Here is a 10,449-nt window from a genome sequence, read left to right as displayed (position 1 = left end):
CATCAAATGCTGAGTAGTTTTACTTTATCAGAATCTGAATCAGAATCAGAAAACCTTTATTCGTCCCACAGTGGAGAAATTTGCGGTCCACAGCAGCAATTCTATCAATTGCAATTGTACTGTAAGCCACTGGTAACAGCACGCTGTTTATCCAACTGTGTTAAATGAGGGGATCATAAAACAAAATCTATTTATATAATCCTATTTGCAGAGATTTGTGGTTCTACTATTAAAAAAAACAGTATCAGTCAAGAAAAAAAAATGACAAACAAATCCCCATATAAAAATGTAGTTTTCTATTATCCATCACTGGTTAGGTTTCTAAGGAGAGAGCAAGAACTCAGTTGCTGCTGAGTGATTGTGTGAATGTGAGTGTGAACGCTTGTCTGTCTCTTATGTCCTTGTAAAATGGAATAAGTGCCATAAAAAGGGGGTGGAATAATCGGGTGGTGGTTTGTCCAACTTTGAGTATTTACAAAATACCCCCAAAGCTGTCTGAGAATATACTTTTTGAAGAGTTAATAGCAGCTGCTGGTTTCATTTTTAGACCAAAACAGGAGAATCTTACTCTTCTTCGTCTATTTTATTGTCCATCAAATTTTATGTTGAATAAGATTTAATATTGGTAGGATTATATACCGTGTGTTTACAAGGTGTATATTAAAGTTCATGATTAGTGTGTATTGGGTATTTTAATTCACATTGTATTGTTTTTTTTTACATTCGTGTATTTCATGCATTTACCTATAGTACCTATAGTTTCTCTGCTTTCATTGACTGAGAAAAATCCAAAGTTGTTATTCAGTTCATTAATTGTCTTTCTTAAATTATATTTCACGGATTTAATAGAAATTGCACGTATCAAAAGTATTACTAGTATAGGTTACATGCTATAGCTATTGGTGAGCACTCGAGTTGAAGACTCATAATGGTATCGGTCTGGGAAATAATGGTATTGAATAATTGATGATAATAATAATAATAATAATAATAATAATAATAATAATAATAATAATAATAATAATTTCATTTTTGCTTATCAGCCCTCCGTCCATCCCTGTTTTGTGCATCCTCTTCTCTCACACGAGCTACCTTCATGTCCTCTTTCACATAATAATAATAATAATAATAATAATAATAATAATAAAGTAGTAGGAAAAGTACTAATAGTAACAGTAATAATAATATAATAATAAGAATGGTAGTAACAATAGTAGTAACAATAGTAGTAACAGTATTAATAGTAACAGTAATAATAATAATGATAATTATATTAGTAGTAATAATAACAATAGTAGTAAAAAAGTAGTGACAGTACTAATAGTAATATTAATAATAATAATGGTAATAATAATAATAGTATCGCAATAATATAATAATAATAATAATAATAATAATAATAATAATAATAATAATAATAATAATAATAATGCCTTCATTAGTCCCACAATGAGGAAATTTGCATATTGAATATTATTCCTATTATGTCGGATCAAGTACACAAAGGTCTTTTATTATTGCCTCCACGAGCCCCAGTCTTTGCGTTTGTCCTTTCCGCCATCACTGAAATGGCCGCCTGCCCCATAATCCCCCATGCTGTGAGCCGATAATCCAACTCGATCAAAGGTTGGGTTGATGGCAAAATGGGAGGGTGCGCAGTACCCACTAGGATTGACGACAAGAAAGGCTGCGCTCCAATATGATCGTGACAGTCAGAGGCGGGCCGAGGGATTGGTGCACAGAAATAGCCGACCAATCCCGGAGTCGGTAGAGCAAACATAACAAAGCAAAGAGGCAGGCCTGGAAAGAAAACATGCTTGGGAGAAGGTGAAAGCACAGCAGAGGAGAGTGAGGATGGGTGGAGGAGAGAGCGGCGCTTTGTGACGTCTCCCAAGAGGCGAGAAGAGGAGCGGAAGGAGATGAGTGAGGAGAGGGAGGTGAGAACATCCATCAGATGAAGCAGCCATGAGCTGAGGAGGCACCAGCAGGCCTCGCCAGCAGCCGTAAACACACCCCATCTGAAGCATGAGGACGTCGAGGAAGGGGAGCGTGGAGATGCCAGCGTTTGTGCGCCACTTGGTGAAAGAGACGGAGAAGAGGGTCAGCTCTTTCTTCAAGGGGGGCCGGGGAGGAGCGGCCGAAGCGGAGCAGCTACGAGAGGGGGACAAAGAGGAGGTCATTCCCAGCCCCTATTTGGACCGGCCGGTGTTGGACAAGCTGGCAGAGGAAGGCTGCGCACGCTGGGGGCTCACCTATGCCATGGGGAGCATGCAAGGCTGGAGGGCCAACATGGAGGACTACCACAACTGCGTGCCGCAGCTGGGGGGGGAGTTGGCCGACTGGAGTTTCTTTGCCGTGTTCGACGGCCATGCCGGGAGCGCGGTGGCACAGCACTGCTCGCAACACCTCTTGGGTCACATCCTAGCCACAGGTGACACACACACGTTCAGCGTGTACTTGTCAGACTCCAAAACAAGAGTTAAATCAATCATGTGCGACTTTAGATAAGATTACAGTGGAGGTTTGATCAAATTCAAATCAAAATGGCAATGTAGTTGTCAAGTTTGGGTTTGCGACCAACTGGTGGCACTGTAGGGCCGCGCCTGCAGCTGCGCAGGTGTTGGCAGTTAAAAGAACTCCCAGCACGACCATTTTGCGTCAGGTCATTGTTTGTTTCGCCCTGTCATGTTTATTTCGTCTTGTCATGTTTTACTCATGGTTTGGTTTGCTACTTTGGACCTTTGTTCTTCTGAGGACTTTTTTGTTTGAGATTTTGTTCCTGCCGACTTTATTTAATACAATTTGGCAAATACACCCTGCTCCTCCTTCCTGCCTGCTCTTTTGGGGTCCCCCACCACCACCACCACCACCACCTTACAAATCGTAACGGTAGCACAATCAGGGTCGATGCTACATTGGAGGCTTGGGGCTTGTCGTCCAGTCAAAAATCTGCGTAACCCAAATTATGTCACTCCAGAATTGTATTTGAGACTCTCGATAACAGCTCTCCAAACATTTTGCAGATTTGGTGTGTTAAAAATGTAGGGCGGGGACCAACCTGGGCGCTCTTTCCATATAACAGTCCTGCATTGTAATACATTTGAGCGAGCCATTCTGTGTTTCACATTTTCTTTTTTATTTTTATTTCAGCCATCTGAAGCACGTGTTTTGAAACATACTTATCAAAATTGAATTGACATTGAAAATTGAAATGGAATATTCACTTAACCTCACTTTTTTAACACTAACTTTTTTGTAACCGTTGAACAGAAGTAATTATTCTTTTGATTGTCTCCATTTTACAAAATGCACTTTTTTTGGAAAAAATCGACATTTTTGAATATTGAGGGACTCATTCAGTAAATTCCTCTTATAGAGTACTAATTTGCTGTTTCTGGCAGCACACACATGTAATAATAAGAGCACTACTGCCCAATAATAATTAGAATAATCATAATAATAATAATACGTTTTATTTATAAGCCCCTTTCAAAACTCTCAAGGACACTTGTATTAATATTACATGTGGGATGGATGTTATTGATTTTATGACGGGAGGCTGCGGGCCGGATGCAAAATGGCCACGGGCCACATTTGGCCCCCGGGACAGATTTTGGACATGCTGCTTTACATTACAAGTTAGCTGTGATTAACTCAGGCCTCCATTTAGTCTTGGAGAGAAAAAAAAAATATTGAATCCATTCCTGAGTCTAATGTAATTTTCAGATCACAAAGGCTATAGTTTGGAAGAAAGAATAGAAATAAACAAGACGTGGCTTCATTTTTGCCGGTTGGTAGGATGTAAAGATATCGTTTACTTCCAAAATCATCATCACTAATAAAGACGAATAAGACTAATAAGACTAATAAAGGCCAATCCAATCACTTCCTGGGAAAATGCCAAAAATGTCAGATTTTAACCTTGGATATTGCGACGTTAAATAAAGAAGACCATTTTCAGCACTTGAGATTAGTCAAAATAAGCTGAAGTAAATTGCAGGTTTGTGTACTCTTCTGAGTTTTGTTTGTGTTGACAGGTGGTCTGAGGCCGGAAGACGATGGCGACAGAGTGAAAGAGGCCCTAACGGAAGGCTTCCTGCAAACGGAAAAGCATCTCCACGCCGTTGCCCGCCGGGAAGGATGGGAGAGAGGCGGCACCACCGTCGTGGCCGCGCTCATTTCGCCTTACAACATCTACTTTGCCAACTGCGGCGATTCGAGGGCCGTGCTATGTCGCTCGGGTGAAGTTTGCTTCGCCACCGAAGACCACAAACCTTACTGCCCTCTGGAGAAGGAACGCATTGAGAGCGCCGGCGGATCCGTGTCCTTCCAACGTATCAACGGCTCCCTGGCCGTTTCCCGGGCGCTGGGTGATTTTAGCTACAAAGGGGCGGAAAACAGGTCGGCCAACGAGCAGATGGTCTCACCCGAGCCGGAGGTGTGCGCGGTGGAGCGTTCGCCGGCCGACGAGTTCATGGTGCTTGCCTGCGATGGCGTGTGGGACACCATCAGCAATGAGGAGCTTTGCGCCTTCATCCACAACCGCCTGCTCGTGTGCACCGACCTGAGGGATGTCTGCTCGCAGGTCATTGACCTCTGCCTCTACAAGGTCAGAACCTGCCACTGGAAATCAAATTTAGCATCATCTCACGACCCCAGTAGGCATTTGGCTAGCTTTCAATCAGATTTTTTTCCCCACATTTAATGTGTCCCGTAAATCGGATCAAAATGGAGATCATTGCCATTATTAGACTACAACGTTGCATCATAAAATCAGACACTTAAAAACAATGTTTTTAACTGAAATATGTCTTTGATGTCTTTCTCAGCGCCACATAAACAACAATGAAGTCACCACAAGCCACACGTACACAAAATAGTGTAGCTCCCCTCTGCCTGACTGTCACGTCCATCATGTCATCATTACATAATAAAAACACTCCGGCGCGGAAATGCACCATCACCTCAAAATGTCACATTTTCTCCTCCGTTATGTGCACATTTCTCCGCTCCGCTGCCGCAGCTGCGTGCAGGAAATATATTAAATAAAGATCAATCGGCAGAGAAGCTTTAAATAGTGATGTGGCTGGGGTCGAAAGTCTAACAATATGGACGCCTCTCTTCATCACAGGGCAGCCTTGACAACATCAGTATTATTCTTCTGTGCTTCCCCGGCGCTCCCCAGCTCTCCACCGAAGCATTACATCAAGAGGCCGAGCTGGAGGATCTGCTGGAGTCCAAAGTAGCAGGTCTCGTATCAGCCACGTTGACGCACATCAGACAGTGTAGTACTGTACCGGGTAGTGCATTTTCAGATAGGACAGTTCAACACGTTACATGCCACAGTGAAGTGTTGAAATTTGGCCTTTTATTGTAAAAGAACATTATATGGGTGCATCCCACTTCTCGCTTATAGTTAGACGGGATAGGCTAGAGTTTGACGTTGACCTAAAAATAAATACTGTAAATCATGTAAATTTGCAATGTCCTATGAAGAATTAAATCTACATGTCATTTTTTGGTAATTATGAGGACATATGATTGCTGAATGTGTTATTATTTTAAAAAATACATAAACAATTTAATGTGTGGGCAGAGAGAGAAAGACAGACGGAGACACAGATGTAGAGACAACGGAGAGACAGACGGAGAGATAAATAAACAGAGAGACATGAAATTGAGGGAGAGACAGACAGAGCGTGAGACAGACAGAGAGACACACAGAGTGACACACAGAGTGACACACAGAGAGAGAAGGGGACAGACAGACGTAGAGACAGATGGAGCGACAGAAGGAGAGACAGCGCGAGAGGGACACAGAGAGAGACACAGAGAGAGAGACGGCCAGACAGACAGACAGACAGAGAGATAGAAATAGAGAGAGATGTAGCGACAGAGACCGAGACAGATGAAGAGACAGACAGAGAAAGAGACAGAGTTGGTGAGAAAAAGACAGAAAGGGACAGAGAGAGAGAGACAGACAGAGATACGAAGACAGAGAGATGGAGAGACAGAGACAGACAGAGAAAGACAGAGACAAACAGACAGACAGAGAGAGACAGAGACACAGAGAGGGGCTAAAATTTTAAATCAATATATTTTGTGTCTTTTGCCTTCTACTTACCAGAGATTTATGATGAGCTGTGTGCCAGAGGGGAGGATCCCGATTTGCTGGCGGTGCTCACAATCCTCGCATCTACCGTAATCCCCGGATTACCACCAGGGGGAGGCATACAGAGCAAGTGAGAGCCTGCTTGTGCGTGCGTGCGTGTTTGCGCGCACGTGTACATTGTACATGCCTGGATATGTCCGTTTTTGAAAATGAAGTAATCATAACACTTGAAAAGGTACATCGCTTGAGTAAAATACTGCTACTTGAAAAAGTGACGATGGTACATTCATCAATGCCCCGTTTGAAGGCCAAGTGTGTTTGTGTGTGTGACAGAAGGAACTGCATCATCTCTGCTTATTACCAACAGAGGGAGACACACAACCACACAGCACCAAATGTAAGTTAAAAAATGAATACGTGCAGTTTTCTATTTCATAAGTACAACTCTTTTTTTCCAGTCCACTCGGGGAACGGAAGGGTCCTGAAGCGGCCAACTGGATTTATTCCATAAAGGGATTGTAATTAACGTCCACATTTACTGTTTGTTTCTAAATGGACAAAAAGGGAGTTTATCTGTGTCTGTTTACATCATCCCCGTGAGCAGCACCTTTTGTCGTAACAAATGAAATGCAAAAGTAGGTCTAGTTAAATCTTATTCAGTCTATATTTGTACAATTGTTATCTATAAATAGATGAGATTTTGTAAGAGTTTCTCTGCGACGCTGACCCAGCAACAAACTTTTGCCTCATATTCACTGAGCATGAGAAGAACTCAAGGCAGTAAAATAAGAGCGTGTGTGAACAAGATTATTTGCAGTGAAAGTAGGTAATTCGGAACCTCGTGTTCGAGGAGAAAATGCACTCATTTGATACATGGACCTCGAGGGGAAGCGGTGAGGTTCAGGAGTTCAATCAGGAAATGCTATGATGCTATCTTGCTAGCTGTTGGAAAAACACAATAAAGTTCCCTTGTGCTGCTTTTTTTAATCTAATCGAATAATGTGAAGAACAAAATCATTTTGACATTGTATACATTGAGGTTTGTACTTTCATTCAATGGTTTAGCTCAATATATTGTACTCTTAAGGAAAGAGTAATTGAGTTTTTTTAATACAAGAAGTTATCTAATCATCATTCTTAACTGATTCACTGCCATTCACAAATGTATTCGGAAATTTAAAATTTGACGTAGACCGCCATTCCCGAATGTATTCAGGTTTTGGTTTTTTTCTTGTTCGGGTGCTGAAAAAGCGCTGGCCATGGCCTCTGGCAATGTTTTTTCATTTCCACAAAGGGACAGCATTTCCCTTTTTTCCATGTTAGCACTTTGTTCCAGCGTCAGCTGTTCTTACAGTGCCATGTAAATCAATATGTATGTATTGAATTGTGTTTTGGACAGCCGGCCTAATTTCAAGTTCATATAACTCCAGACCCATATCATTTAGGAATTAACTCTTTTTTCTGATAAAAGAAGAAAGTCTAAGGTTTCTTGCGCTGAATTGAATGTTTATATAGTCCTAAAACTCAATATCCAGTGGGTCCTGGAAGTCCAGGGACAATGACAAAGACCCTGGCACTGGAGTAGACAGATTTTTGCACGTTTGGCCGTGAATTTGTTAAAAATGTTGACAACAAGAAAAGAACAGGATTGGATTGGATTTGCCTTTATTAGTCTCGCAGTGGAAAAATTTACATTTCACAGCAGCAAAGTTATGAAAGCAAGGTTATGTGTATTACACATATTTGAGGGAGTATGATTACATAGATTGGTTGATTGATTGTTTTTTTGCTATTTATGGCATATTCTTAAATGGAAGCTACCTGAAAACATCCTTCGTACATTGTATATGAAATGCAAAATTTTCCCCATGCATGTTAGAAAAATATGTACTGCCTTATCGTTTCGTTATTTCTCGATCAGGATGATAAATAATCAGGTTTGCTCATTCTATTCTCACTGTTGTACTGATCATTTGGTATCACTTTCAATGCTATAGCATCAACCTCTGTACAGCTACAATGAATATAAGGACATAAAATCCCAAATTTTGCAGCGTTTTTGAAAATCGTCAACAATAAAATTACATGGCTCTTGCATGAGGCAGGCATAGCCAAGGTCCAAGATCACAATAACTGGTATATTTAGCTAATTTAGACCTTGGAGAATGGGAATAATATCAGTTTCCATATGTTTGAAGAAAAAGGTCAATTTTGAAGAGGTCTAATGACCTCAGTGCGCAATTTTGTCTTTCTAGGTATCATATGTGAAAAAAATGAAATGGCGTTCAGCCTAAATAAAGAATATTTGAACTACCGTAGTATGACTCTGAATATTTATTACTATGCAAAAAATATATATTTTTTGTGAACGATAATAATTCATCTCGGGGTGCACTTTTGCAGCAAAACTCTTGCGTAATTATTAAGCATGTCAGAGACATGTACTGATGAAAAAGTATCCGAATTGATCAACACTTTTAAATATTTTCTTTTTTACAGAGTGCATCATCTACGGTATAGTGCGAAAACCCCCAAATGATGAAGCTCTTTCTACAAGTTGTTGTGTTTCTGCTCTATGCGCTCTTGGCGCCTTCTTTCACGCAAATATATTAGACAAAGAGTTAAGAGGATGAGCACAGTCCTCTTAAATCATCAGCAGTCCAGCATCAAGTGGTCCTTCACGGTTGTTTTCAACTGATTGCTTTTGTATGAACCAATCACTTCAGACATCAAACCGATCTTGACTGCTTAAAATTGCTTTCACGTTTTTAGTCCTCAAAGTCAAATGTGACTGTCTACATTTTGTGGGGGCGATCTGGAATGGATGCATCGGCTCACAATCACTGTTCAAAGTCAGAACCAGTCCCAGAATTGGTCTACTGGCCTTTACATATGACAAGCAAAGTGATACAATGGCAGATGGGGATGCGATGCTTCTTACTTGGAAAGAACAATCAATTGAACTCAAATACACATCGCACAACAATTTAAAATGTAAATGTTTTTCATTTTTAATGAGCTTTTGCCAGGTTAAAACCAAATTTTGCATGTACAACAAAAAAAATGGCAATCACTTAATGATGAACAACCAACTGGTTTTCCTATTGAGATGGTCAGCTGTTGTTTTGTATTTAAATCTTAAGTGTGCAGAGCACCGAACTGTTTTTCCCTAGAAGCAGTAACATTTTAGGCTAATAGTTTTGTAGAATTTTGTGAGGTTAACGTCATGAAGAAATTCTAATTACTGTATTTTCTGGTGTACAAGGCGCACCCAAAAGCCTTGATTTTCTTCAAAAGATGACCCTGTGCCATATAAGCAAGTGTGCCTGATATGTGAAGTAATATTGGGCCACGAAAGGTGCCGAATCTACGGTTAGCAACCCATGGCTGAATTTTCCCCTGTAGAAAAAGTAGTGCGTAACCTCAACCTCTACTGTAGCGCCTTATAGTGTGGTGTGCCTTATATTTTGAAAACGTTGATGTATTTATAGATTATATTTGGAAAACTTGTTTCATTCATTGAAGGTGCGCCTTATGAATGAAAAAAGTTTGAAAATACACCATTCATTGGGGATGCGCCTTATATTCCGGTGCGCCTTATACATGGGAAAATACGAGTAAGCAACTCATTGGATGAAAAGGTTTCTTCAGCCGTCATCTGTACTACTTTGAAGGTCTCGGATGTTTCGCTTCTTATCCAAGAGGCTTTGTCACGAACTAAAATCTTTTTGCTGGTAGTTTCGGCCCTATATATATCCCTACTGTCCAGACGTGGCGGTGCCAGACTCTATGATTGGTCCTTGCTGTCAGGTTGGGGGGAGCAGAGGACTACTCCCTGCGGCTACACTGATTACTTCTATTGTCCTGCTGGAATATGAGGTCTACGACTGGCCTGCAACTCAATCTGACAAAGGAAAACAAACTATCTTTCATATCAATACTTTTTTGATTTGTTTTTATTTTAGCATCTTAGCTCACCTGTAAAACCCAAACATTGATGCATGTTAAAAAGTTTGGAAATACACCATTCATTGGAGGTACGCCTTATACTCTGGTGTGCCTTATACACCGGAAAATAGGGGTAAACAACTCAATCCTACAAAGGTAAACAAACCATTTTTCATATGAATGTATTTTTGTTTTTATATTAGCATCTTAGCTAATCTATAAAACTTAGCTAACCTATAAAACTGAAAATTGATGCATGTTAAATACAATTACACTGAATATTTTATTGCTTATGTTTGAAAAAACATTCAGGAGGCCTTGAAAAATAATCACACATTAACTCTTAATTACTTAATAACAAAAAATAGCAATTTAATGATTGTGTCCTA

At 40.4% G+C, this 10,449-nt stretch overlaps 1 protein-coding gene across 2 annotated transcripts; it reads left to right on the top strand.

Moving 5' to 3' along the window:
• The first annotated feature begins 1,801 nt into the window (after nucleotides 1–1,801).
• On the top strand, nucleotides 1,802–8,422 carry ppm1nb (protein phosphatase, Mg2+/Mn2+ dependent, 1Nb (putative)). 2 transcript variants are annotated; one of them, XM_089017431.1, is made up of 6 exons: nucleotides 1,802–2,431; nucleotides 4,038–4,609; nucleotides 5,132–5,249; nucleotides 6,128–6,242; nucleotides 6,449–6,509; nucleotides 6,571–8,422. In XM_089017431.1, exons 1-6 carry the CDS (start codon nucleotides 2,026–2,028, stop codon nucleotides 6,595–6,597), a joined length of 1,299 nt encoding a protein of 432 aa, XP_088873557.1. In that variant the 5' UTR covers nucleotides 1,802–2,025; the 3' UTR covers nucleotides 6,598–8,422. The 2 variants fall into 2 exon arrangements, with proteins under 2 accessions (XP_088873557.1, XP_088873556.1); XM_089017430.1 differs by having other exon boundaries at nucleotides 6,446–6,509.
• The last annotated feature ends 2,027 nt before the right edge of the window (nucleotides 8,423–10,449 follow it).

Source organism: Hippocampus bargibanti, linkage group LG16 (genome assembly GCF_051943395.1).
Source record: "Hippocampus bargibanti isolate YZ-2025 linkage group LG16, ASM5194339v1, whole genome shotgun sequence".
Taxonomy (NCBI): domain Eukaryota; kingdom Metazoa; phylum Chordata; class Actinopteri; order Syngnathiformes; family Syngnathidae; genus Hippocampus; species Hippocampus bargibanti.
Note: the sequence above shows the minus strand (reverse complement) of the source record. Positions and strands in the feature narration are given on the sequence as shown.

Bases quoted from the DNA above. Each gene is read 5' to 3' on its own strand.
- ppm1nb (XM_089017430.1), top strand. From the start codon at position 2,026: ATGAGGACGTCGAGGAAGGGGAGCGTGGAGATGCCAGCGTTTGTGCGC. The intron at 2,432-4,037 runs GTGACACACACA...TTGTGTTGACAG, and splicing joins GGGTCACATCCTAGCCACAG to GTGGTCTGAGGCCGGAAGAC. The intron at 6,243-6,445 runs GTGAGAGCCTGC...TGTGTGTGACAG, and splicing joins GGGGGAGGCATACAGAGCAA to AAGGAACTGCATCATCTCTG.